The following is a 27340-nucleotide window of genomic DNA, read 5'->3' as shown; positions in this document are numbered from 1 at the left end:
GCCGACAGTCTGGTACACGACCTTCGTCCTATGCTCGACGCCCGATCCGACCAAACAAGACCATATGCGATACCGGCAGGTTGGCTGGGGCACTCTCTACAGCATTCATTCGCCCGACCTTTCCACTCGCCCAAGCTTTTCACCAAACGCCAAACCTGAGCTGGGCTCGACGCTTTCCGAACGCCAAATGTGCTGGGGTTGCATGACATCGGCTGCATTTGTTTCCCACAGGGGCCACCCTTCACTGGCACAGTCGCCCAAGTCGCCTCCCAGCACTCCCGCACTCCAACACCGGCCCGCCACTACTTGACGCATCATTCGACGAAGCTTGTGTATCAGACTCAGGCACAGACTGTCAAAGTTTTTATTCTGTATCGACGCTCTCGCTGACATCCACCAATCCAGACAGTACTGCGGCTTTCCTTCTTCCTATTGCCCGACTTTCTTCATCCGGTGTCTCGCGGCTCTTGGATTCCTGACGCCCTGACGATCAACCTCAGTTAAAGCATCCCTTTTCCGAGTCAGCCATCACCAGTATCCATCCCCACGAAGATACTTATTCTTCCTGGGTCATCGAGCCGTTATCGGTCACCGAATCACGACTCACCTAGTTTTCTTGTCCGACTCCTACGCTTGACATTCGCTCCACGAAGTCGACCGACACGAAACCCTTGATGGCTATTCGCGGTTACTAAGGGCTAGCGTCTTCCAACCCTCTCTCAACGTCTCGATTTCACGGCCTTGGACATCACCATCAGCACACTGCGGCTCAGCCCATCGTTGCTTAGTGTCTCCCATCCAGGTGCCTCGAGCAACTTCCTTCCCGACAAAGGTCATTTCACGATCTTCGTCGGACCCCCCTCTCAATACCGCCATCATGCCCGGAGGCGTCTGCGCTGTCCTCGACTACGAGGTTGACCACATGGCCGAGTTCGTTGCCGAGATGGCCACCCGTGTCGTCATGCCTCTGTCGAGCACCGCCGTCACGCCCCCCTTCCGCAAGTTCGTTTCGCAGATCCTCTCTTCGACGCGTCTGCCCAAGAGCACCATTCTCCTTGGCATGAACTACCTTGCGAAGCGCGTCAACACCCTCAAGCAGAACAACCCTGCCTACACGGTTCCTGAGGGTCAGGTCTGGCGCATGTTGACAGTCTCGCTTCTGCTTGGCAGCAAGTTTCTGGACGACAACACCTTCCAGAACCGCTCCTGGTCTGAGGTGAGCGGTATTCCCGTCGCCGAGCTCAACGCTCTGGAACATGAGTGGCTGGAGCAGTCTGGCTGGCGTCTCTACGTCAACCTGGACTACAGCGAGGACTACAAGGCTTGGCTCACCAGCTGGGACGAGTGGAAGGTTCTCAAGGACCAGGCCACAGCTCGCGCCAACCGCGAGAGACTTGTCCCTGCCATCGACACCAGCATCAACAGATACAGCGGTCGCACCGCTTACAACCACTTCGTTCAGCAGCAGGCAGCTGAATACGAGCGCTACGAAGCCATCAAGCGCAACGAGATTGCCCACCAGCAGGCCTACAACTGGAACTGGCAGGCGGCACCGCTCACCCCTCCCGACTCGGGCTACGGCACACCCGAGTACATCAACTCTGCCACGTCGGCCAACGCCCGATACAACGAGTGGTTCTCTCAGGCGGCCGCTAATGCCCAGTGGAATGGTCGCTATCAGCAGCCCTCTCACAACTACTACAACCACCGTCACAACCAGACTTACTCGGGCCACTACGGCTACAACCAAACCATGTGGGAGCATGGTGTTGCTGAGTGCAATTGCGCCAACTGCGTCGGACCTGCTGTCAAGCCGCCCGGCTACTTCGCGCACCCCGGCTTCGGCCAGCCCGTCATGGGCTGAGCCCACCGGCGATACTGGACGGACACAACCGTCTATGAAATTGGCAGGAATTTTGTTATCGGAAAAGTTTGGGAGGTCTAGCGTCACCGGAGACGCAGGCTTTTGTTCTTTTTTCTTTCGGCATGACGATACATTTGCATTCTTCAGATACCCTCTCACGACGAGAAACCGAAAGAAGCGGTCACTTGACCCGATGGTTCTCACCTCGGAGTTCGACCATCACGACTCGGGCGCGGCTCGACGCCTCCGACCCACCACACAGCTCCGGCTGCCGGGTGTTCTGATACCTGGTTCTGACGTGTCGGAGGTGGATGTTCACGATTCTGCGGCCGCGGCCCCTAATGACATATTTCTTTAATTCTTTGTGTTACCCTTGGTATACGGATAAAATTCATCATTGGCGTTTTACGGTCAACCCCTGCGATTCCCCTGGAGTTTGGACGATAGATTTTGTTGCTATCCGTATGGGTTATGTGGTAGGAGGTGGTCTCATCCGACGATCCGATTTTCTTCCGACCGGTTCAACGGCACAAAACCAGCGATCGCCACCGACAACGAAACCTCCCGATGTGCCGAGATGATGCTAGTACTGGACACCCTCGACTTTCTGGCGTCCCACCGTAGCTCATAGCTTACATTACTCGGGATGGACTCGCGAAGCACCGACAATATTCACTCGTTTGCTTCCACTTTCCTTTGTTTGGTCCGTGGAAGAAGATTGTATTGTTTTCTTGTAATTCTCATACTGGCACTCACCGGATTACTCTCAGTTGGCGCATGGTCTACCGGAGTCGGTCGTTCACGTCATCTGAGTCTGAGGTGACGCCTCGCTTTGTCCAATGCCTTTTGCGCTACCGCGTCAAAAAAAAGACAAGTTGCATGCAGTGGAGGTACATATGGATCATGTTTGATTTTTTCGGCTGGCCTTGGGCAGCCATTTGTTTGTTTGCAAGAATGAAAAAAAATGGGACTCACATGGAGAGGTGTTCTGCATTGCGCTGCAGGTCAAAACGGAGGGGACATCCCCCGGCAGGTTTTTTCCTCGCTTTTTTTTCGGGGAGTTATTTTTCTTTACTTTGTTACGCGGCACTTTTTGGACGGTTGGCGATCGGTACGCTCTTCTCGTTCCAGACTGAACGAGAAACTGAGACGCCGCAGAACCTCCGCTGTCCTCTGTTTACGACATTCTTAGACGTCTCTTATTCTTACTTCCTCTTCGTGTCAATTTGGCATTCACTAGAGAGCGTTATGGCTACGGGGTATGAATTATCAGAAGGGTGGCAGATAATGCGGGCTCGTTCTTCCTTGCACGTATAGCCATTGGGATTGTGGTTTTTTTTACAAGGTCTGTATGACTTGGGGTTTCGGAGAAAAAAGCCAACGGGACTGGCAACGGACCTTCCACCACGTGTGCAGCGTCGGCCGACTTGGGCGACACACGAGCGTGTCCTCGCTCCCACGCCAAGTGTAAGCTGTCGACACAAGGGAAATTGGTTTGGATATGAACACGAGGGAAAAGATTGGAAGGAAAAGCAAGGATAACAAAACGCGTGCAAGAAGCACCGACGCATGGGCACGACCCATACTACTGGAAGACGCAGTCCTAGACAAACAGATAAATACACAAAAACTTGAACCACTGCAAACACCACTTGAATACAAAGTGAACATGAGAAGCTGATAATGACGCGGAATCAGCTCATGTGAAATTAACGTGATGGAACGAAAATTTGGAGGGCATGCGCCAGTGAAGTGAAATAGAAATTGGCTGCTGTTAAAGACGGGAGCCAAAAGTGGGGCCGGATGAAGACGGAGCCTATGATTCGTCAACTTTCCAACGTCTCTCTTCACTTTCTCCAGCTACCTAGCCAGCCTGGGGCTTTCAAGATCCATCGTAAACACCACGAAACCATCAACGAAGTCATTCATCAGCCATTTAAACCGCTGTGTCATCGAAAAACACAGTTTTTCTTGTTTGCACGAGCTGTTTTTCTCATCTGCCGATTTCTCACGATCCTATTGCTCGGGGCATCCCGAAAAGTCGTTTTACCCTTCCGACCCTTCATTCACTCGGTGCTGGTTGACCGTCGCTCACAACACGACGTCAGCGACCAAGTCTTGAGATTTAATTTCTGCACGCATCCAATGCACTGGTTTTTCTCGCGCTTGGTTCGCTAGAGAAACTGGGGGAAAGAGGGGATTATGTCGCGATTCGTGTCGGCGGGGGCGATTAACGCCGAGACTGGCGAGGCTGTTGCCGCCGCTGAGGGCGAGAGCAAGGCGGTGACTTCGACGACGGGTTCTGGCGATGCGGGACAGACGAGGAAGAATGCCGAGTGGGAGGCCGTGCAGAAGGAGCTTGATGCGGAGAGGAAGAGGAGGGAGGAGGCGCGGGTGAAGGCGGTGGAGGGCGGGGAGAGGAGTTTGTATGATGTGTTGCAGGCGAATAAAGGTGAGTTTCCTCTGTCTCCGTCCTTCTTTGCTCCTTCATTTCCATTCTAGGCTTTTTTGCCATGATCACTTTTTTCCATGAGATTTGGTCCGACGAGGGAATGGATGATGAGACTAGACTGACGATACCTGGTTACAGCCGCGAAACAGGCCGCCTTTGAGGAGGCGAACAAGATCAAGAACCAGTTCAGGCCGCTCGACGACGACGAGATTGAGTTCCTGGACGAGGTGCGGGAGGCGAAGCGCGCGGAGGAGGAGCGGGTGCGCCGGGAGACGGAGGAGGGGCTCGCTGCGTTCCGGAGGGCGCAGCTGGGGAAGAGGCCTGCTGATGGTGATGCCGCGGACGGAGACAGCGGCGCTGGTGAGAAGGGAGGGGATGAGGGAGAAGGGGGCGGGGAGGAGGAGTGGGCTGTCGGGAGGAAGAGGAGGCGGCGGGAGAGGGTTGGGTTCGGGGTGAAGAAGGCTGGGGAGGAGAAGAAGGGTGAGGGGGATGGGGGTAGCAAGAGTGAAGGGAAGGAGGATGACAAGGCGAAGGAGGTTGAGAAGGTGAAAGCGAGTGCACCTTTGCCGGCGCCGGTGAAGCCTAAGATGGGCCTGGTTGCGTACGGGTCGGACTCGGATGATGAGTGATACTCGGACATCTCAGACGAGGGAAGAGAGATGAAGATGAAGAGGAGTGTACATTGGAATTTTCATCAAGCGGAGGCTTGGCTGAGCCGATATCTATCATAATGCCTCCCGCGCGCCTATTTTTTCCATGCAGTAGAATTACAGAAAATACGCCCCGGCCACCGGGGGGGGATAGTGTACAACCATTTTGATACTCCTAGGCACACCTTACTCTATATTGGCCGCGAGACAACGCACGCAAAACAGATCTTTCACTCGTCATCAACGTTTCCCACATTCGGGCCCTTCCTCTCGGCGGGCCGGACGGTCTCCCACGTCCAGATGCCCAGCGCGCGGAGGTTGCTCTTGATCCAGCCCTCGACCTCGGTCTCGGGCACCTCGATCGTGCGCGCGCGTTCCTCGACCTCCGGCGCGATCTCGAAGCGGCGCATGCGCTCGGCGATGCGCGGGTCGACGACGACGGGCGACGTCCAGATGCGCTCGGTGGAGAGCTCGGCGCGCTCCTCGTCGTCGCGGGCGTCTTCGGGCTTCTTGTAGGCGCTCTTGACCCAGTCGCGCTCCTCGTGCGCGAGGGCCGCCTGCTGCTCGTAGGGGCACTCGGGGTCGCCTGTGGGGCGGTACTCGCGCGCGTGGGCGAAGCAGACGGCGGCGACCTGGCGGCCGATGTCGTCGGCGAGGCGGCGGCGGTTGAGGAAGCGGCCCAGGCGGGTGAAGGTGCCGGAGAAGCCGAGGAGGTGGGGGAAGGGGATGGGTTCGGAGGGGGAGAACTCGGCGGGGAGGGAGGGGGGCAGGTGGGCGGCTTGGTAGTCTGCGGTGGTGTTGTGGGGGATGGGTTGAGGCGGGCGTGCGGGTTTCTTTTCCTCTTCTTCTGGCTTTGGTTGCTCCTCCTCTTTCTTGGGCGTCTCGCCGTCAGTGGTAGCGGCGGCGGTTGTGTCGTCGGGTTTGGGGGCCTTGTCCTCCTCGGGCTTCGGCGGCGGGTCAAGGGGCCCGAGCCAGCCCTCGTGCAGGCCGCGGATGTACTCCTTCCACGCGTGGCGGCCGATGACGATGTCGCCGCCGGGGCCGTCGTACTCGGGCACGCCGTTCTTCTGGCGCATGGCGTCGCGGAGGTTCTCCTCGGTCGGGAGCAGCTCGACGTCCGGGCGCTCCTCGCGGGAGCGCCTGCGGCGGATCTTCTCTGCGACGGCGGCGCGGACGTCGCCCTGCTGGCGGCCCTGGACGAACTCCCAGTCGAGCCCCGAGGCGGCGAGGATGGGCTTGACGTACTCGAGGAAGTGGTCCTGGGCGACGCGCAGGCCGTCGCCGGGGGGTGCCTCGATGAGGACGGTGAGGCGGCGGGGCAGCTGGGAGGGGTTGGCGATGGGCTCGGCGGCGAGGGGGGCGACGGCGCGGGCCCAGCGGGCGGTGGCGCGCTTCTTCTCGCGCTTGTCGTAGATGACGGCGCTGGAGAAGGCGGCTGTGAGGGAGAGGAAGATCATCCAGTTGCGGGAGGGCAGGCGTTTGGGCGGGCCGCGCATGCCGAGCATTTGCCAGACGGGGTTCGGTTTCGGGGCTTTGTAGGCTTCGGCGACGGAGGGGCCAGGGGCGGCGGTGGTTGTCGTAGAGGTGGGAGTTGGTTTTGAGGGAGGGGTCGTGGCTGAGGGCGCGGGAGGGGTTGCCTGGAAGGTGTTAGCGATGTGATGTTCGTGATGATGGGGATGGGGTGTGTATACCTCTGGAGGCGTGGGCGGCTTGGAGTCCGCCATGTTGGGCGGTTTCTCAGTGAGGACGAAGAATTATGCGGGTTTTCTGGTCGATTTTGTGGCGCACACACCAAAATATGGACGCGGAGGAGGCGTTCGCAATTAGCACGAGGGGTCTACCTCAGGCGGGACGAAGTGAGGTTTTTCGAATTTTTGTTCGCGATAAGAGCTTCGCCGAATTATCGGATCTACCCGTCCCAAAAGGGCAAGGTGGGGATTTGTCACCCACCGCCTTCCAGATACAGACTAGAGCCCGTGCTCAAAACGCACTACAAGCTGTCACTGGAGAGCCCGCCGCGTTTACTGTTCCTCGCTGAAGGCTGCCCGGCAAGCACAAACTCAATTGGCAGGGGAGTCTGGTCCAGCTCGGGCTTCGACGACGAAGATGCACACGGGGAGACATTGCAGCGGCACCCCGTCTGAAGAAATTATGCCCTTCTCTATGTTTTTCCCTCCGAGAGCCCCGAAAGGCTGAAGCACCCAGCTCCGGGATCGGGACCTTCATCTTTGATACGCAGAGGCCGGGGGTCCACTATGGGAGGACATTTAGCTTGGCCACCCTGACTGGTAGATCTGGACTGCATGATCGGCCATTCTGCAGAACGACGGCTTAAAAGTCGCGATGGCAGGAGGACGCATTGCGGTAAATGGCTTGACGGGTTGTCATTGGGCATGCAGCCTAAGGCACCTAAGTTAGGTATGGATGGGGATTAATTAGGTACAGACACACGGGGCATCACTTGAGCCTACCGCCAGTCTTGATGCCAATCTTGGTCAACGTGCCTCGTCAGCTTTCTGTTGGAGTCTGCTTGGTGCAGCGTGGCGGTGCAGACAGCCTTCTAACACTGGCGGGAGATCTTCCCATACGATGGTCGAACTATAGAGGAGTAGCACTCTTCGTAACCGTAGATCATGAGTTATCCATGGGTTATGAGTGGCTGTTGTGTAGTCATAATCCCAGCCGAGGGCTCTCTGGCGGGAACACAGGCGACGCTGAAACACAGGCGAGCAAGCAGAGACGGTGAGCCACATGCTGTCACATAACCGGGGCAAGTTTCTTTCCTCATGATTGACGTGCGATGTCAAGCAGCGGCGTGAATCAAAAGGCGGAGAGTGCAACGCTGCCATGTGCCACGGACAAGCTTGTGTGGTGGCGGGTGTAACGGGGGGCCGCCCCGTGCAGTGAATAGCGTGGGAGGCCGCACCGCTGCAGACACGACGATGCTATTTTATCTCGTGCTGGGGCAACTGGGAATGGGTTCTACGACGTCGTGTTGATGCTTGGCCCGTTGCAACGCGTGATGCTTGGTGCCGCGGAAGAGCCAGGCTGCCGGGTGGTCGTTGTGTCGCGTGTGTGTGCGTGTGCGGCCGTGTCGCGGTTTTGGCATAGAAGAAGCTAGAACAATGCGGGTAGCGGAGGGTATGGGATGACGACGGCAATGCGATGGGCTGCATCAGGTGGAGGGTCAAAGTGACGTGGGCTTCTTTCTTCGCAACGGAGAGACGAGATGGAAGGGCCCGTCGGAGAGATGAACCGGCGAGGAGGGATAGCCATGCTTTGGCTGCAGTAGGGCAGAGTGTCAATGCCCTTTCTTTCCTTGCTTGCTTGTCTTGGGTGGCAGGCAGTTGGAGTTGGGCCCCCAAAAGACCGGAGGACCGGAAGGGGCAGGGTAAGGTTGTTTACGGTGATCTGAACTCGAGGCCCGGATGGCTTGGCCGGTGAGTGCGAGTGTTAGTGTGGGTTGGGAGTGAGTGAGTGTATCCGTATGGTGTGTACGTGCGGGAGGAGGTTGACGGGTAAGGCAGGCAGGCAGGGAGATAGGGAAGGGGGCATTCGGCAAGATGCCGAGACGATGTAGCACGCTTGGAGGTGGAAAGCCAATCGCAGAGGCGGGAGGAGACGTTGGCGATGATGGTGTTGGTTGCACCGGCAGTCGACGTTGGCGTCCACGACATCTTGTTTCTTTTTTTTTCCCTTTTCTTCGGATGGACGGTTCCGGTGAGGGGCCTGTCTGTCAAGTTAAGGTGGCTTAAGTTAAGGTAGCCAAAAGTAAGGCACCTTAACTTAGGCGGGGGTCGCGACGTAACCATGGCAGTTGATTTTGACTCTGATGAGCAAAAGTCAACGATGTCCGTAAGGTGGGAAGACGAGGTTGGTGTTGGCTTACACGTATTCCCAGAGACACGGTTGGTTGGTTGGCTGGCTGACTGCTGAAGAGTCGGTGAAGGAGGGCCGCCGCCACAGGAGAGAAGAGGTCGGGGTTAAGTTAAGCGATTGGAAGCGGCCTTCATTGCTGTGAAAGCCTGAAAGGTGAATTGGAAACTTGCACTTCACAAGCCCCCGCCACTCCTCCGCCCCGCACGTGTGGGCCAAGGACGGCTGTCGGTGCGAGGGGAGACTGACACTGGAATCTGGATGCAAGATTGGGAGCATCGCAGGTAGCGGAATGAAGAACAGGGTGTTTGCCAAAGTGTGTTTCATGGGCGGGCAAAAGATGCAAAAGGCGGATATCAGAATAGATGAAGCCCCGTCGCGGTAATATTCTTCACTGGGCCTTAAAGAGTGCAGGAGCAAGAGGTGCAGCGGAGGAATTCAAAGGTACATGCACATACATGGACCTAGCATACATTAGGTAAGTACCTCACAACATGGCATGGCAGCTGTACCCCACATGTCGGCCCATCAGCCAGTGACAAGCCGGCATGGCTCCAAACTCAGGGGTAGCTGGGGTCCAGCAAGGCCCGACTTCACGTCCAAGGCCCCCGCGACGGGCCCACGACGCTGCCACTGCCGTTCCATGCCGCTGCCGCTGCTTGGTGTTTGCTTGACTTTTGCTCTGTGTTACCTGCGCCTGTGACCGACTGACGGAAGGTCCTGAGGCGGCGAGTCCCTGAAAAGTGTCACGTCCCGTCTGGACTCTGCCGCGACACTGGCTGGGACCCGGAACCCAATTGCTGGCTGTTGGGAGCGGCTGAAAAGTAAACCTGAAAGTCACCAAAGTCACTCTTCAGTGCACTGCAAGCGCCTCCTTCCACAAGAATACCTCAGTACTCTGTACTGCGTGCACGCTGTCCTGTCCCGGCTCCGGGTCTCGTGACTTCAACTTCCCCCCTTCCATTCTCGAGTCTCGACTACCTTACTGCATATGCATCGTACGAAGGTAGATTTGTCGACTTCACCTCTGTTTGCCATTGTCTCTTCCCTTTGCTTGAGGGTGCCTCGTCCTGTCGCCTCGAACCCCCCGAGACCGCATACCCAGCTAAGAAGCTACCCAAGGTAACCTAGCTGCTCTCCCGTCGTCGCATTCCTTAAGCCTACGAAGCGGGGTCCAGGTCCTAAGGATAAGGGGAAGACCAGACCAGACCAGACCGAGAAAGAAAAAAAAGATCACCCCTTAGAGCCTGGTGCCTCTCCTCTGCTGCCCCTTCCCCCGTTTCCCCTCCCCTTCCGCCACATCGTGCCGCATCGCCAAAAAGTTCCCCCTCCCACCCCTTTCGCTACGTTTTAGTAAGGAGACAGAGGAGACGACGTCCAGCCGCCGCCCGTCTTTCTGCCCCCTCCAACCATCCAATTCACTCCAAAACACCACAAGGTACATCCATATTCTTCCTCTTCTCTCCCACACATACACCCAAACCAACCCAACCCTACGCCTGTCGATATCTCACCGGTCGCCGTCCATGACACAACCCAACCCATTCATTGACTAGGGCTCACTCTCTCTCTTAATTAGCACTGGCGGGTTCCTCCCATCCACCCACCCACCGCAATCTATCTCGTCGACAGCCGCCTCGGACCAATCAGCCCAATACTGCCAACCTCCCGCCTTGACCCTGGGCGTCCCGCGGCTGCAACCTCTAGTCCAACTTGGCTGTCTTCCCCGCCGTTTAGTCGCTGCGACCAACCCAACTGGCCACCGCATCGTACCGCAACCGCACCGCACCGCACCGCTGCCACCGCAGTCTGCAGACCTCCTCCTCAGCTCGACGACCCCGTTCGCCGGCCCCCATAGCAGCGTCAATTAAACTGCCACTTTGCTAGTCACCGCACAGCACAGCCTGCCCACGCCCACGCCCACGCTGTCTGCTTGCCAGCCAACCAACCCCTACCCGCACACCGCGTAGCCCCCCCGAGTCAAGACGAAACCGACAACCATGGACAGCAATAATAACCGTCTCTATCTCAACATTGGGAACAACAACGATCGTCTGGCTCCCGGTGGCGACCGCCAGTATCCTACGACTCCCTCGACCTTTCCTCAGCCAGTCTTCCCAGGCCAGGCCCAGCAGCAGCAGCAGCAGCAACAGCAAGGCATGCAGCACCCACAGCAGCAGCAGCAGCCCTACCAGGCCGGCTATGCTCCCCAAGGCTACTTCATGAACAACCAGCAGCAGGGCCAGTACCCTCCCCAGGGCCACGGCGACTACAACGCCGGCTACCAGCCGCGATCCAACACTCCTGGCGGCAACGACCCCAATGTCGGCCTCGCTCACCAATTCTCCCACCAGAACCTCGGCGGCGCTGCTCGCGCATCCCCCTATGGTTCCCGCGGCCCCTCTCCCGGCCAGCGACCTCGCACCGCTGGTGCTCCCGGCCAGGCCCCCTCTGGCTACGGACACTACGCGACTCCTCCTCTCCCGAACCAGCAGGGCTCTTCTGCCGAGATCTTCGCCCCAGCTCCTGAGCGCAACTACGAGAAGTATGGCGTCAACGCCAACAGCAACCAGAAGAAGTGCACCCAGTTGGCGTCAGACTTCTTCAAGGATAGTGTGAAGCGTGCCCGTGAGAGAAACCAGAGGTAAGGAGGCGTTTCGCATGCCAGCTGTTGCAGCTTGCTGACTGCTTCGTGTACAGACAAAGCGAGATGGAGGCCAAGCTTTCCGAGCCCAACCAGAGTCAATCGAGACGCGAGCAGATCTGGTCCACCGCCGGCCGCAAGGAGGGACAATACCTGCGATTCCTGCGAACAAAGGATAAGCCCGAAAACTACAACACCGTCAAGATCATCGGAAAGGGTGCCTTTGGTGAGGTTAAGCTGGTTCAGAAGAAGGGCGACGGCAAGGTCTACGCCATGAAGTCCCTGATCAAGACGGAGATGTTCAAGAAGGACCAACTGGCCCACGTCCGCTCAGAGCGTGATATTCTGGCCGAATCCGACAGTCCGTGGGTCGTGAAGCTCTACACGACGTTCCAGGACTCGTACTTCTTGTACATGCTTATGGAGTTCTTGCCCGGAGGTGACTTGATGACGATGCTCATCAAGTACGAGATCTTCTCCGAGGATATCACGCGGTTCTACATTGCAGAGATTGTTCTTGCCATTGAGGCTGTCCATAAGTTGGGCTTCATTCATCGGTAAGTTGCATACACCAAAGCTGTGGCCACTCGCTAACTTTCCCAGTGACATCAAGCCCGACAACATTCTGCTCGACCGCGGCGGCCACGTCAAGCTGACCGATTTTGGTCTGTCCACCGGCTTCAACCGGTTGCACGACAACAACTACTACCAACAGCTGCTTCAGGGCCGGTCTAACAGACCAAGGGATAGAAACTCTGTTGCCATTGACCAGATCAACCTCACAGTCAGCAACCGCTCCCAGATCAACGACTGGCGTCGCTCAAGGAGACTGATGGCCTACTCCACCGTCGGTACTCCCGACTACATCGCGCCCGAGATCTTTACTGGCCACGGCTACACGTTTGACTGCGATTGGTGGTCTCTGGGCACCATCATGTTTGAGTGTTTGGTGGGATGGCCTCCTTTCTGCGCGGAGGACAGCCACGACACGTACCGAAAGATTGTCAACTGGAGGCAGACTTTGTACTTCCCCGATGACATCCAGCTCGGTGTGGAGGCCGAGAACTTGATTCGAAGGTGAGCAAGCCTGCTATTTAATCATGGAATACACTCACTAACATGCTCAGCCTCATCTGCAACACCGAGAACCGTCTCGGCCGTGGGGGCGCTCACGAGATTAAGGCGCACTCTTTCTTCCGTGGAGTCGAGTTCGACAGCTTGCGCCGCATCAGGGCGCCGTTCGAGCCTCGCCTGACATCCGCCATTGATACCACCTACTTCCCGACCGACGAGATTGACCAGACCGACAACGCAACCGTGCTCAAGGCACAGGCCATCCAGCAGGCCCGTTCCGGCGTCCCTGTGGTCGAGGAGTCGCCCGAGATGAGCTTGCCTTTCATCGGCTACACCTTCAAGCGTTTCGACAACAACTTCCGCTGAGGCCCTACTACCTCTTATTGGTGACATGCATGGGCATGATTCTTCGAATCGCATTTGCACGGGACCCGTTCTCGAGGCTCCGACTGGCCTACGCACCCTGTACTCGATCTTGCTTTTTGCCTACCGATACACCAGATTCATGTTACCAAGACTTGCATTTTCCGTTTTTGTTTCCAACAACCACTGCATAAAGGGCGTTGACTCGCATCAAGACACAAAATCGCACAAACCACCATGTAGATGGAGAGGCAGAATGGGTTGTTGCCTCGGGCTTGAGGCTGTGGGCTGTAGGTGTTTAGAGTTGTTTACATTCTCACGAGAGACACGACGTGGAGAGAAGGAGGTGGAGAACAGAGATAGATCTAGTGATAACGGATCTACATGTCATGGATGCAGGAGCGAAATTCAGGAGAAACGAGGATGACTGTCGGCAGTTGGGCGATAGAATGCAGTCAAGATAATGCATTTGAGACAAAGCCAACTATTCTGGTATAGTGATGTGCAACTTTTTTTGAGTCAGCTCAGTTTTGGCATCCCACCGTGTGGAAGAGCTTACATTTCCATATCCTGCGCCAAACGCCAAATCCCTGTGCATGTCCCGATGTCGCCTGTGTCTGCCGGGCAAACGCGTCGGGCCTATCTCATTATGGACAACACCAGGCCTACCACTCTCTTATAGGCAGCCGTGGCGTGATGCAAGTTGCCATCGTAAGCACCCATACAATCCGCCACCCGTCCCCATCACCTGCGCGAGCTCAGACCCGGCGCGGCGACATACCTCTCCTCTCTCTCGGACATGAACATGACCTGCAGCCAGTACTCCTTGGCGTCGGGGTCCCAGAAGCTGAACTGCTTGTCCCCGCGCTTGTCGAGCTCGCGCGCGGGGATCTTGAACGCGCACGTCTCGTACGGCTCGGCCGCGACGAGCAGGTACTGGAAGTTCTTGTCGGGCTCCTCGACGCGCTGCGTGAAGGCGTTCATGACCTGCCACTTGGGCTCGACGTCCGGGCTGATGTCGGGGTACTGCAGTTGGAACAGCAGGCCCTGCTGCCTGCTGACTGGGTCGCGGACCTTGGTGATCTTGTAGCCCGGGCGGCCGATCTTGATGACGTTCTTGCGGGCGAGGGCGCCGAAGCCGGCACCGACGACGCCTACGGGCAGACCGGTGGCCGGGTCGATGTTTTGTTTTCCCTCTTTTTGCTCGCGGGCGGCGCGGCGGGCGAGGTTGGTCTGGTGCTTCTTGCCCTGGGTGTGGGCGAGGTAGGAGCCGTCGTTCTGGTGGACGGTGAGGCAGAGGCGGCACTCGAAGGAGCCGACGTGGTTCTTGAAGAAGTAGGGGTCCTTGTCGAGGTCGATTGTCTCGAGGGCGAGCTTGCGCAGGCGCTCGCGGCGGTCGGCGTTTGTGGCGGAGTGGGAGGCCACGCCGCCGCCGCCGAATTTGGAGCCGGCGCGGTTTTGGTAGTCCATTTTCCTTCTTCTTTCTTGCTCCTTGTTTTCTTATTATGTGCGGGTGTCGTTGGTGGTGGTGATCGTCGTCGGGTGTTTGGGTGGTTGGGGATTTCGACGGGAAGTTGCTGAAGTTGGAGGTTGAAGATTAGTTACGTCTGCGAAAATGCGAGCTTGGTAGGTTCGCGAAATGGCGTTGGCTCACCGAGGTGAAGACGCGGTTCGGGGGTACGATTGTCCGGCCGAGCCAATTTAGTGGGACCTACCAGCGGGATTCTGTGGGGAAGGTACTGGCCCGGGCTCGTCGATATAAACCACTTGGACCGCTCCTTCTCGATCAGCTTCATTATCGACCACGGCTACGTGCAGGCTACCAGAGCGAGCCCGCTCTGCCCACGGCTACTTATTTTGATTGCACTTGTGATGACCTCAACAATCGAGGGCGTGGCGCAATGGTAGCGCATCTGATTCCAGTCCAGAAGGCTGCCCGTTCGAGTCGGGCCGTCCTCATTTTCTTTTGCTTTTTCTCTTTTTTTAACCCCGTGATTTCTTTTAATCGAGGCTCATGGGGAACTAATCAGTGGTGCGAAATAAACCTATTTATCCTTTTGACTCCCAGGGTAAATAAACATGTGTTGTTTGTCAGTTGGTTGACTCCGCTCTCCACCCTAGAGGTTGGGGGCGCCATAGCGACAACGTCGGCAAGAACGACTACATGCATGCATGCATGCGTTGTGGTCTGGTTTTGAATCCCCTTCTTGCGCTTTCACGCCTTCTGAGGCTCACATGAGTGAAAATATTGACTCGACGATTCTCTCCCTATCACCCACGCCTGTTTGCATTTCTGGGTACTGGAGGTCAAGCCAAAATCAACGACAATAACAGTCTTTAACCTCAATTTCTATGTATGCAAGTGACAGAGCTTCTTTCTTTCTTTTCCAACATATTACCGGGCTAACACAGATGGTGTGAGTGAGTGAGAGAAAGAGAGATACGGATAATCTTTTATTTTTTTGACTCGAGGTGGCTTGTAGAATGGAAATGAGGGGCCTTCAGATGTGTTGTCTACAAGAAAAGATCAAGTGATACATTGCATCAAGATGCTAGGCATTCAGAAGAAAAAGCTCACAAGAACTTTCGTAGTCTGATGTGGAGGTCAACAAAGAGGACGTCGCCTGGTTCAACTTAGTTTTATTCAAAATAGCTTTACCAGATGAACCTTTTCCTCTCAAAAGACTCAGGTAATATTGGTGAGAAGCGTGCACAATGACTCGCATTCATGGGTTTTATCTGGTTAGATGGCGAGCTGGGGCTTTTTCTTTTGTATCTACTGGCTATGTGTATTGTACTCTCCCCTTTTCAGCGCTTACGTTTGCGCGAACTGCGTAACCCAAGACAAGTGACTCCCCTAAGGCCGACTCATTTCACCACTTTGCAACGTGCCTGCCTGCTTCCTCCTCTCTACTATCTAAAGATCTGCTCGCCGTCGAGGCATGTCATTTACAGAATCAATGACCATTCATTGTATTGACGATCTTATAAGGAAACTTAAAGTGGTCGTATGACTGACAGCCGTAGCTTGGGTCGTGTCATCGCATGGCGAAGTGTGCTCCCACGGCAAAGGCGACCAAGTAAAGCCACGTCAAGTGAAGAGCTTCTTCCCATCCACGAAGGGAAACCTCACAAAATCCCCACAAGCGAAGTCCGCTGGTCCTACCCCGGCCCGTTGAAAACTTTAAACAAGCTTCCCACTGCGTCTCATGAGCAGCACAGGTCACCCAGTTTCATGCCCGAGATTCCCTGTCTTGAGAGACGCTCGGAGGTATCCGACGCGTGCGGGAAGAGCGGCAAAATGGGCAGGAAACGTGATGGCCTTCGCATTCGTGAAGACCGATGCCGTGTAGAGTCCGGTGATTGTAGGTGGCGCCCGCGCGGGCTCTTGCGAGGGAACTGATGCCGTCTACACTTGACTCGAAAGATGGTGGCGGGAGAATCTAAACACCCTCTTTTATTGAGTTCTGTCTCTGATGAGCTTCCAAAAGACGCGCGTTCATCGCAAGTTGAATGAGTTCAGGAAATGAGAAAGCTTGCTGATGATGGATTAGATGATGGCAGACTACTTGAAAACGAGTTAGAAGTTTTTGCCACCATGAATTAAGCTGTTATCTGAATTGATGCTGCTTTTGAATTTTGAACACTCCGTCCAAACAGAGTCCATGATAGAGTGAGCAGCACACGGTTTCGTAGATGGCGAGAGACCACGCAACAGTTAGTGATTAAAAGGGACCAACCGGCAAAATTTCCCCTACACGATACATCCGGCTAAAGTTTACACGTTGTGAGAGCTCGTCGAAAGGGGATAGGTGATGCTCGTCTGAGGCACCAGACGCCCGGTACCAGAGATCAGATGCCCAGGATGTGACAGATGAACCCCCAAGACTTGACAAGCTTTTGAAGCCAAGATTGAAGTTCTAAGATCACCGTGCCAAGGCAAATCCGTCCGTCTTGGGTGAGAAGATCACCCTGGCAGGGATAGCATGGTCGGGTTCGCGTCCAGTCGGGTGCACGCGCGCTACCAATTCTAAGTTTATCCTTATGCTTCTCCTGTTTCCCCATGCTCTCTTCATATGGACGCCCAAGTGGGCGGCGACCCGTTCCGACATTCTCGGGCATTTCGGGACCCATCGGCAGCCCGACTTGACAGACTGAGAACATTTTCACCCCACGAATCATGCTTGAAGCAAACCGCCTTGTTCTGAGCCTTAAACCAGATATGCATGTTAACCACCAATGAACAAGGCCCTCCAGTTTCATCCTAAAACAACTGAGTGTACCATCGTCTGAAGTCTCTTTGGCTATGCTTCTCAGCAAAGTTTCCTCATCTGATAATGGGAGGAAATCATCCGCAAGGGCCACCCCACTAAATTCGCTGAATATCCAGAAATCCGGGACGAGTCGATCTGTGAGCAAGATGACTCGGCTAGCCATACCTACGCCGGGTTGAGTGGCGTGACGCCATTGATCGCGTGCCCCGAGTTGGCTCGTGTTGTCCTTCACACGACATGTTCGCATCATGGCATCCCCAAAAGATAAACAGAGTTCAATTACGAAACCTTCTCACTCTGCACCGTCGGCGACATCGTGAAGTTGCACATTTCGCCGGCACGGGTTTGTGAAGTTTGCGTATAGTTGCAGCTGGATTGTCAAGTATAAATACAATAGAGTCACCTCGACAATACCTTCTCTTTCCCATCTCCATCACATCATCATCTGACAAGTCTTCTTTCTCTACTTTCTCTACTAATACATTCTCTTATCCGACTGGATTCGGACACACTCTCACTTAATCTACTTTTAACACTATCGTTATCTACACACAAGCTCACTCACCGCCAAAATGCGCTTCTCATTCGCTTTCCTCTTCTTCCTCCTTGGCCTCACCCTCGCCGTACCCATGGCAAGCCCGGCAAACAACAAGGCTATGACCAAGGCCCCTGCCGCTAAGCCCGCTGCCAAACCAGCTGCCAAACCCGCTGCCAAGCCAGCCACTGCCAAGGAGTCCTCTGATAAGAAGAAGCTCGTCAAGGGCATCAACGACAACATCAACGCCGGCAAGAAGGAAATCAAGGCCACTGAGAAGGCTCAGAATGATGTCAAGAAGAACGATGCCAAGGGTTTAAAGAAGGACGAGAAGGGTATCAAGAGCGCCCTCGACGAGGCCACCAAGGACCGCCAGAAGAACCAGGAGATTGCCGGCAACAAGGACCCCGCTCTGACCAAGGGACTTGGAAAGGTTGAGAACGCGCAGAAGGGTGCGAAGCAGACCGTCAACGGGCTGACTGGCAACCCGAAGAAGGATGGACCCGCGCTGGACAAGCTCGACAAGACCTTCAAGAAGGGAAAGAAGACCAACCAGGATAATCTCAAGGAGGTGAGCTACCCAGACCATGCAACGTTGAGCGGTGGAGGCTAATCAACTACAACAGGCCAAGAAGAACTTCAATTAATCCAGAAAGAACGCTTCGACAATGCGAATAGGTACTGGGAACTGCAGCCTTTTCAAGCTGGATAGTTAAGCTACCTATCTTTACAATAAACGTATTTTTATTGTGAACTTTCGTCGCTGTATGACTTCGCTATGACTTCTCTTTCGCTCAAGTAGTCGAGGTTAGAGAACTGTGAGACCTCAAGAGAGACAAGCTTCGGCGAACCCACAAAGACAACAGATTTCGTGACACGATGCAACAATTTCACCTTGAGCATGAACAGGGGACCTATCCCATTGCTTGATATGTTGGCTTTTGCCGGAAAGGGGATGTCACTTGGTATTTAGTAACTGATGAAGCCATTGAAATCTCTAAATATTTCCAAATGCTAACGCTCACTCTAAGATTCGAGTCTTATGCCTCCGCAGTCTCTGTATTATCCACAACCGGCTTCATTCCGTAGACAACATAGCTTGCAACTTATTAGCTACCCCTGAAAGCTCGAACGTAACGGCTTCACTTACACGGGCCAGTACGCATGGATGGACTTGTCGTTCAAATCTTTGCGGACGCCAGGCAGGAAGACATGTACCTCCTCTTTCGTCCACCCGAGAGCCCTGGTAAACGGCGCCATGGTGATTGCCACAAAACCATTGTTGATGTTTTCATTGTTCCAATCACCTAGTTCTTTGTACTTAGGGTCTTTCGGCCACGTATTCGATGGCCATTTGAACAAGCTCATCTTGACGTCGACGAAGCCGACATCCTCCATGACTCTGACAAGGTCTGGGATTTGCTGAAATGAACGTCCGAATATTTCGAACGCTTCGTGCACGTATTTCATACACTGTGAAAGTTGGCATTCTGGAGTGAGAGTGCCGTCGTCGGAACGAGGAAACACTTCGAGTTCCTGCAATTCGAAGTAACCACCAGGCGTCAGGTTGCTGGGAAACAATGTTAATCTTTGCGCATAGCAAATATGAAGCAGGAGATCAAAAAAGCATACTCAAAAACCTTCGTAAGGAAGACTCTCCAATCCGCAATACAAGAATTCATACCACGGGTGTGAATGTAGTCGAACGGCTGCGAGTACGTCCACTCCTCGTCCAGATCGTCGATCTCAAACCGGACATTCGGTGGCACGCTTTGTCCTGTTAGCGAGTTTGCTCATTGTGAGGAACAAACGAAAGAAATGTTTCGATACATGAGAGCTTCCGTGGACCAATCTGTACTTACAACTCGGGCATCGAATGGGAAAGATCGATACCAAGAACCTAATGGAAATCAGCATTTCATGTCGCGTTGTCGTGGCGAAATGAGTACCTCAGCTCCTTCATGATCTTCGCCAAAGTCAATTGCCCAGATTCCCGTGCCAGTTCCGACATCAAGAACACGCTGGACGTTTGAGTTGGGCTGGTTCGGAGGCGCCAGTCCTAGCGCGTTGTCAAATGTCAAGAGAAACAGGTTATGTTGCAAGTCTATTGCAAAATATTAGCACTTTGCAGCAGACGCATTGACCAACTTCTCAGAGATCTAATCAAAGGAAGAGTGTTGCCTACCCAGTCGGTCTTGTTCTTGCTCGTCGTTGGGGGCGGTATATTCTGCCCACATTAGTTAATTACGAAGTGTGGCCAGCTCGGAATGTCAAATCGTCTCACTGCCTTCCTTATATGCGTGATACTTGCGTCCATTCTCCTCTCGATAGCTGAGAACTGAACTCGTCACGCTTGCTGTTGATGACGCGACGCCCTTGAGATCTGGGCGTTAACACATGAAGAAACTCCCACATGTTTCAAGGCATATCCATCACTCACGGTTCCAATTTCAGAAGCGTTGTCATCAGTAATCTAGAGATATTCATTAGCTCTTAGGAGATACTGAAGTCTGCCATGTCTAGGAATTCTTGCCTCTTCGGGAACGAGATCGGCAGGATTGTGGGCTTGGACCGGGCCCGGCGCAGCTGCTTCCCCTCCAGGCGTCACAACTTCTTCGGAAACAAGATCGGCAGGATTGTGGGCTTGAACTGGGTCTGGCGCAGCCGTTTTCCCTCCAGGCGTCACGTTGTCAGGAGCGCTCATACTTGCAAGTTACAATGTGAAGTTGTGTCACGCATCGGAAGAAACAAGTGCGAGGTCACATCAGGTGGAATCCTGTATTTTATCTCTTTCCCCGTTGGAGCCCGCCCGTTCTTGTTACCCCTCTTCTGATCCGATAAGAGCATGCAGCTGCGCGGCACGGTTTTGAAAGAGGCAGGTTGGGGGCCATCCCTGAGTGAAGAACCAACACGCGTATCAGGGACCGACGCTTAATAAAACACTGGGCCTGTTTGTTGTGATTTCTGACGAAGTTACCTAAAACTGCAAGCCCAGAACCAGAACCGACTCCGTATAGAGTATCCAGATCGGACTCGGAGACTTCAAGCCAATCGAGACCAAGTGGCTAAACAGCTTGTGGGTTTTGCTCGAGAAATCTTTAGAGTTGTTCTATCCAAGTCCATCTTTATCGAGGCGCACCGATATCACAAAGTCTGGTAGCACCGAATTACCCATCTGATCTGTGACAATGCCATTTTCCATTCCCAAGCATCAACGGTGTTTTGTCTAGGTCGCGGATGCGTAGACTGCAGATCATCTCAGCCATTGTTCAGAAGGAGAATGCAACACGTATCACTGGTTCTTGAATTGAGTTGTACAGAACAGCGTGCCATTAAACCCGGGAACAGCAGTGGCGCTAGGGGGTGTAGCTTGCAAAAACCGGCTTCAAGCTTGGCGGAACGCTGGCCAGTCTGGCTAAGAAATCGTCCGACGAAGATTAAGTTGCCAAACCGGCCATTATTACAGTCCCAGGGTTGACAATCGTGCCCGCTGGACTCACGATGCTTTTCACAACCATTCCATTTTCATCCTTCCCGCAAATAACCTTGATCTCCATCTTCATCGCCTCCAACACAGCCACTGTCTGTCCGCTCTTCAACACATCACCTACTCCAACCTCCAATTTCCAAACACTCGCGCTCACAGGAGACTTGATCCGAAGAATGTTCGAACCCGAACGCTCCTCCAGCTCCCCATCAGCCGCCGCAGCCCCGTTGGTCGAAGCTGTCGTAGCCGCATGCCACTCGTCAAAGAGCTCCGTCTCCCGCCGAACAAGCTCTTTGCTAGCTTCAGCCTGCCGCTTCGTCCACTCCAAATGAGCTGGATCCCGATTCGCAGCGTCGAACTTGGCGATGAAGTGGTCCATATTAATCGTAGTCTCATTGATGGTAAACTCGTACTGCCCGATGTCATAGTCGTGCTTCAGCTTGTCGTATTCTTCCTCCCCAACCTCCACAAACCTGACCAGATCAAAATGACGGAACAGCCAGGGCTTGGAAGGCTCGAAACAGGGTCGGTTACCTGTCTCATCCCAGCAGCCGATGGTGCGCCCAATAAGCTGGTAACCTCCCGGTGCAGCGACGGGATAGATGGCGACAAGGGAGCCGCCCAGACCGACTGATCCGCTTGGAGTGAAGACACGACTGGGGTTGTACTTTTGTCCCACGTACACGTACTTGGGATCAAGGGGGAAGAGGAATGGGGTGCCGACGTAGAAGCCAACAGCTACCGTGAGCCAGGGTGTGTTTAGAAATGCGTCGAAAACGGCTTGCCGAGAAGAAAGCGCGTTATTTTCCCGAATGTACTCCACGTTATCTGGCAGGTAAGACGCGTCTTTTCTGATGTTGTCCATGTAACGCTGAACAGCCTCCGCAATGGCTGAGTGGTCGAGGCAAATAGGCAGTTGCACTTCTCTCACTGGCATCTGGTTGCTCGACTGGCCGAGGCCGCACGGCAGCTCTGACAGAATACTTAGCAGTTCGGTTTGTGATATCTTCTTGGGGTTGAAATGAACGGTCAGAGTTGCAATGCTCGGAGTCCAACTAACGCCATCCAACTGACGGTCTTCAAGTTGCTTGGCCAAGAGTCTGACACAAATGGTATTGCGCAAATCAGCGACCTGAGTCCCGAACTCCACGATAATAGAAGAGTCGCCTCCTTGTCTGTATATCGTCTTAGGATCAGAGTCAGTCGCAGGAATTTCCCTCAGTGTTGACGATCCTGAAGAAGCTTGGCTGTCCTCTTCATGATACAAAGCCGGGATTGATGCTGTGACTTGACCCGTTTGTGCACACGTAGCCACAGCAGCAACATACTCAACTTGCTTCTTCAACATGACAATGGCAGACTCGAAAGTGGTCGGTCTGAACCGGATCTCGTCCCCAGGCTTCAGCTGTCCTAGCTTCCAAAAGTCCGCCGAGCAGACGGTCAACGGGCAGGCAAACCCTCCAGCGTCAGGGCTGTCGACTGAGAAGATGACTGGAAAGTCGCCAGTCCAATTGACGCCGCCAAAGGGGTATCCATAGTCGAAGACATTCGATGGATGAGACCCTCCTCCACCACCGGATGAGCGCGCCCATTCGAGTTGCGGTCCTGCCAGTCGAACGCCACTGCGGCCGCTGTTGTGATTCACTTTCCAGGCAGCCTCATACAACGCAGCTCGTCCAGCAGGGGTGAGGATGTCGTTGTCGCCGTACGGTCCTTCCATACACCACACCTGCTTAATATCGAGGCTGGGGACAGCGTTGCTTGGAAGTGAAAATGACGTTGCCTTGGCGGCCCACTGAGTCGACTGCTCCGCCAGATCCAACACGTCATGCATCTGCAGTTTGCGGCCTTCCAACCCGCCGTAGCCAAGTTCTGGAGCCGTAGACTTCGACCTGAGAAACAAAGGAATCCCGGGAAAACCTCCTTTGATGGCAATGTATGCTCTGAAACCGCTTCCACCCAGCTGGCCGAGCTTTAGGACCTGGCCACGACGAACGACGAATCTAGACCACATGGGCTGATCCATATCGTCTACCGTCACAGGAACAGAACCGCCACATACCGCCACGACAGCATCGACGTAGAAGCGCAGCGCCGGGCCTGTCAAAGTGACCTCCAACAACTCTGTCCCTGGCTCATCCCCGACCAACACGTTGGCGATCTGGCTGCTAAGGGTGTCCATGGGCCCGCTCCTTGGAACGCCATGCCGGACGGACACGCGTCCAGGGTAATCTTGGATGGTTGTCATCATGCCGGGTTCTAGGACTTGAATTGCGCACGCTTCGAAAACGAAGTCGTTCAAGAAGGTGGTCAGCGTGTTCCCCTGAATGAATGCCTCCGACTGAAGGACCTTGGTGAGGTATTGGAGGTTCGTCTGCGTGCCCTGAAGAGTTGTTCCCTTCAGCACTCGAATCATCTTCTGTCGTGCCTGCTCTCTACCCTGGTCGTCGTGGACCATAATCTTCCCGACCAACGGATCGTAGTACGGCGTGATGCGCTGACCGCCCTTGATCCACGTATCAACACGAACCCCATCATCGCCCTCACTTTTAGGCCATCTAACACTCTGCAAAAGCCCAGGCCGCGGGGCAAAGTCATTGAGCGCGTCTTCCGCATACACACGAACCTCGATCGCGCTGCCCAGGGGCTGCTCTCGCCCAAGCGACCTCAATTCCGCCGTTGGGATGCCGCCAAGCCCTGCCTTCTCGCAGTCCGCCTGTCGAAGCATCAAATGCACGAGATCAACCCCGTAACACAGCTCCGTGATGCCGTGTTCGACTTGCAGCCTGGTGTTCATCTCCAGGAAGAAGTACTCTGCTGTCTCATCGTCCACCAGAAACTCCACGGTGCCGACGCTCCTGCAGTTTAACTGGGATGCGTAGTCTACGGCCGACTGGCAGAGCTTTCTGCGCAGCGTCGCATCGACAAACGGACTCGGACACTCCTCGATGACCTTTTGGTGGCGCCGTTGGAGCGAACACTCCCTCTCGCCGAAAGACACAACCACCTCGCCATTGCCAGCGACCTGCACCTCAATGTGCCGAGATCGCGGGTAATACTTTTCAAGAAACACGCCGCTGTTCTTGAACAAAGTGCCCGCTCGGCTAACGACCGTTTCGAACGCCTTCTCTACCTCCGCTTCATCCTGGCAGATCTGCAGGCCCATGCCGCCGCCGCCACCTGTGGCCTTAAGCATGATGGGAAACCCGAGGCGTGACGCACTCTCGCGGGCCTCGGCTGCTGAAGATAGGAGAGGCGTGCCTGGGACCGTGGGGACGCCGGCCCGGTGGGCGATTTCCCTGGCCTCGTGCTTAAGACCCATGGCCTTGATCGATGTTACCGAAGGACCGATGAAGGTGATACCTGCTGCTTCAGTGGCCGCGGCGAAGTCTGCGTTTTCGCTGAGGAAGCCATAGCCTGGGATGATGGCGTCTGCGGTGTGAGTTTGGGCGATGTCTATGATCGCATCTCTACAGTCTCACTATTAGAGAAGTGGTCATATGGTGTTGGAATCAAGTTGTGTATACCCATCGGTGTATGCAGTGCGATCACTGCCCGGTAACAACACAGCTTCATCTGCCGACACAGTGTGTAAGGATGATGCATCGGCATCAGTGTAAATAGCCACCGTTTTGACGCCGAGTTCTCTGCATGCTTTGATGCATCGAACCGCGATCTCGCCACGATTGGCGACCAACACTTTCTTAATGGCCTTTAATGAGCTAGCCATAGTGATATCTGAGCGAGGGGGAATGGAAAAAGATTCCGGCAGCGATCAACATGCATATCCCCAACATGCCGGGAGTCTCAGACAAGTTTTGTAGTTGGGGTGGTCAACAATCAATACCCCACACTTCAAGGGAACCCTCCACGTTCGGATAAGTAGGAATAATCATGCTAGCAGGTTCTCAAGCACATACATCATCAGACTACTCCCCGTTGTACTGTATGTGACATGAGGGGGGATGATGGATGGGGGTTGTTACCCCATACTCTTATCTTGACCCTGCATCTAGGTGCTCCCTGGGCTTTGGGATCCGGATATTCGGAGCTTAAAGTTAACTAGTAACACTTTGGGTAAGAAAACGGTCCAAATCAAAGTGTTCCTGACGAACAGCTGCTCACTCAACACCGTTGTTATCGACGGAGAGACCCCCTCATTCGTTATCAAGATAAGAACCCCGCATCTGTCGTCAACATCGGATCACCATCTCTACTTTGTACGAATCATAGCAAAGGAATGTCCATGGGAATTGATAGACACTGCCACCGAAACCCCAGACTGTAGAACCCGGGTGCGCTGTCAGTGGCTCGGCGCAGCGGAACGGCCCCTCTCTGCGGTATCATCTACCCCAAGTGGGACGCCTTAATTGGAGATATTTACCCCAAAGCCGTCCGGCGATGACCTACCCCAACGCATGGAAGCTAGAACACCACAACTTTCCGAGATCATCGGTGGACTACGATCCCGGTTTCCCGCGGAAGTTGATTTCAAAAAACTAGGAGAGACAATTTCACCCGTTATACACACCACTATCATCAATTACATTCTCTCTTAAAGTTAAAATGGCGCCACGTTTAGCCTCAAAGTTTGAGATCAATGCCGACATGGGCGAAGGCTTCGGCCGTTGGAAGATGGTAAGAAATCTCCCTCTTTCGCTCACAAAATCTCTTCACTCACCTCCATGAAAGGGCCCCGATGAGGAGCTGATGCCCTACATCGACGCCGCCAACATCGCCTGCGGGTTCCACGCTGGTGATCCCTCCATCATGCATAAGACCATCGCTCTCTGCAAGCAGCACGGCGTCAAGGCCGGCGCACACCCAGGTCTCGCCGACCTCCTCGGTTTCGGACGTCGTAAGATGGAAATCGACCCCAAGGACATGTATTGTATGGTGCTCTACCAGGTCGGCGCCCTCAAGGCGATGCTCGACGCGCAGGGCGTGCCGCTCGCGCATATCAAGCCGCATGGCGAGCTCTTCTTCTATATGCAGCGCGATCTGGCCATCATGCGTGCCGTGCTTGAGGCATGCGCTACCTTTAAAGTGCCCGTGTACGGCGCATGCAATGCGGCGCAGGCGGAGATGTGCGCGGAGCTCGGCGTCGAGTTCCAGGGGGAAGTGTATGTTGATATCGACTACTCGCCGGAAGGGGCGCTGTTGCCCGTAGCGAAGTCGCAGCCGGCGACGCCGGAGAGGTGTTATGAGAGGGCGAAGAGGGCGATGGTGACAGATTCAGGGGCGGACTCGGAGGGGACCGAGTTTAGTTTCGGGTTCAAGGGAAAGGCTTTTAGTATCTGTATTCATTCGGACATGTCGACTGTGATGGAGAATGTTAAAGGGGTGCGTAAAGCTGTGGATGAGGCAAACAAAGGTTTATTTGGGTTGCCGAAATGATATGCTATGTCCTGATATTTGAAGGAATGGTTGGCATTGAACCACGTCACCAGAGCGTACGCTAGAGGCAAATGGGTAGCAATTCTTCAAAATACGTGTCAGAAGGGCAAAGCACATTTGCAGATGCTAACCATTCGCCACTTCAATACTGAGGGAAGATTGATTACGCCACCAAACAGCTTAGTCTGGTCTGGTGTACCATAATGAGACCTATTATTCTACCGAGGGCATCACTCGTATAATAAAAGCAGTAATACCGGAAGGTTGATATACAATCTTAGTGCAATGCATATCCAAGCGATGGGTGACAGCGTTATTCCTCTGCTGAATCAACGCATTCCCATTATCATAAGTGACGCTGGCTTATGTCAAGTGTTTACCCTCCTTTAATTACTCCTGCTGAGATAGATTTTGCTGTTGGCGAATTCAAAATAGACCTTTGGCTTGCGTCTTTTTTTTCAAATCAGAAACTATTCTGCTAATTCATTGCCAAGCATTACGTGTATTGGGGTGTCAAACCAACATGGCGTCATTTCCAGCCGACCAGACAGCCCTTCTTAAGCGAACTCATGGGTCTAGATACGAGCATTTGTTAGCCAGTACAACAGATTATGGACCCACAGTACTGCATGCTTGCTCCTCGGAACGCAACACTAAACATTGTTACCCCTCAATATTCGGCTCAGAACATACCTCTGCCATTCCATGGGAAACAAACCCGGAT

At 54.4% G+C, this 27340-nt stretch overlaps 9 protein-coding genes and 1 non-coding gene across 10 annotated transcripts; 6 read left to right on the top strand and 4 right to left on the bottom strand.

The window, feature by feature from the left end:
* Positions 1-877: 877 nt before the first annotated feature.
* COL26b_011031 (uncharacterized protein) lies at positions 878-1864 on the top strand (the record flags this gene model as incomplete). Its single annotated transcript, XM_053183712.1, has 1 exon — positions 878-1864. One exon carries the CDS (start codon positions 878-880, stop codon positions 1862-1864), a length of 987 nt encoding a protein of 328 aa, XP_053032349.1.
* A 2202-nt stretch (positions 1865-4066) lies between these two features.
* Positions 4067-4945, top strand: COL26b_011030 (uncharacterized protein; the record flags this gene model as incomplete). Its single annotated transcript, XM_053183711.1, has 2 exons — positions 4067-4316; positions 4455-4945. The coding sequence occupies 2 exons, from the start codon at positions 4067-4069 to the stop codon at positions 4943-4945; spliced, it is 741 nt and encodes a 246-aa protein (XP_053032348.1).
* A 251-nt stretch (positions 4946-5196) lies between these two features.
* On the bottom strand, positions 5197-6690 carry COL26b_011029 (uncharacterized protein; the record flags this gene model as incomplete). The annotated part of the gene is made up of 2 exons (XM_053183710.1): positions 5197-6603; positions 6658-6690. 2 exons carry the CDS (start codon positions 6688-6690, stop codon positions 5197-5199), a joined length of 1440 nt encoding a protein of 479 aa, XP_053032347.1.
* A 4152-nt stretch (positions 6691-10842) lies between these two features.
* Positions 10843-12926, top strand: COT1 (Cobalt uptake protein cot1; the record flags this gene model as incomplete). The annotated part of the gene is made up of 4 exons (XM_053183709.1): positions 10843-11486; positions 11543-12043; positions 12090-12563; positions 12614-12926. 4 exons carry the CDS (start codon positions 10843-10845, stop codon positions 12924-12926), a joined length of 1932 nt encoding a protein of 643 aa, XP_053032346.1.
* A 741-nt stretch (positions 12927-13667) lies between these two features.
* COL26b_011027 (uncharacterized protein) lies at positions 13668-14393 on the bottom strand (the record flags this gene model as incomplete). Its single annotated transcript, XM_053183708.1, has 1 exon — positions 13668-14393. One exon carries the CDS (start codon positions 14391-14393, stop codon positions 13668-13670), a length of 726 nt encoding a protein of 241 aa, XP_053032345.1.
* A 417-nt stretch (positions 14394-14810) lies between these two features.
* COL26b_011026 lies at positions 14811-14882 on the top strand. Its single transcript has one exon. It is a non-coding gene; the product is annotated as a tRNA-Trp (tRNA).
* Positions 14883-17769: 2887 nt separating this feature from the next.
* On the top strand, positions 17770-18379 carry COL26b_011025 (uncharacterized protein; the record flags this gene model as incomplete). Its single annotated transcript, XM_053183707.1, has 2 exons — positions 17770-18303; positions 18359-18379. The coding sequence occupies 2 exons, from the start codon at positions 17770-17772 to the stop codon at positions 18377-18379; spliced, it is 555 nt and encodes a 184-aa protein (XP_053032344.1).
* A 499-nt stretch (positions 18380-18878) lies between these two features.
* On the bottom strand, positions 18879-19605 carry COL26b_011024 (uncharacterized protein; the record flags this gene model as incomplete). The annotated part of the gene is made up of 3 exons (XM_053183706.1): positions 18879-19302; positions 19365-19502; positions 19595-19605. The coding sequence occupies 3 exons, from the start codon at positions 19603-19605 to the stop codon at positions 18879-18881; spliced, it is 573 nt and encodes a 190-aa protein (XP_053032343.1).
* A 1564-nt stretch (positions 19606-21169) lies between these two features.
* Positions 21170-24750, bottom strand: COL26b_011023 (uncharacterized protein; the record flags this gene model as incomplete). Its single annotated transcript, XM_053183705.1, has 2 exons — positions 21170-24651; positions 24702-24750. 2 exons carry the CDS (start codon positions 24748-24750, stop codon positions 21170-21172), a joined length of 3531 nt encoding a protein of 1176 aa, XP_053032342.1.
* Positions 24751-25785: 1035 nt separating this feature from the next.
* COL26b_011022 (uncharacterized protein) lies at positions 25786-26426 on the top strand (the record flags this gene model as incomplete). The annotated part of the gene is made up of 3 exons (XM_053183704.1): positions 25786-25857; positions 25912-26342; positions 26372-26426. The coding sequence occupies 3 exons, from the start codon at positions 25786-25788 to the stop codon at positions 26424-26426; spliced, it is 558 nt and encodes a 185-aa protein (XP_053032341.1).
* Positions 26427-27340: the final 914 nt, after the last annotated feature.

Source organism: Colletotrichum chrysophilum (assembly GCF_026319265.1).
Source record: "Colletotrichum chrysophilum strain AFK26 chromosome Unknown scaffold_127, whole genome shotgun sequence".
Taxonomy (NCBI): domain Eukaryota; kingdom Fungi; phylum Ascomycota; class Sordariomycetes; order Glomerellales; family Glomerellaceae; genus Colletotrichum; species Colletotrichum chrysophilum.
The sequence above is the reverse complement of the archived record's forward strand: the minus strand, read 5'-3'. Positions and strand labels throughout refer to the sequence as shown.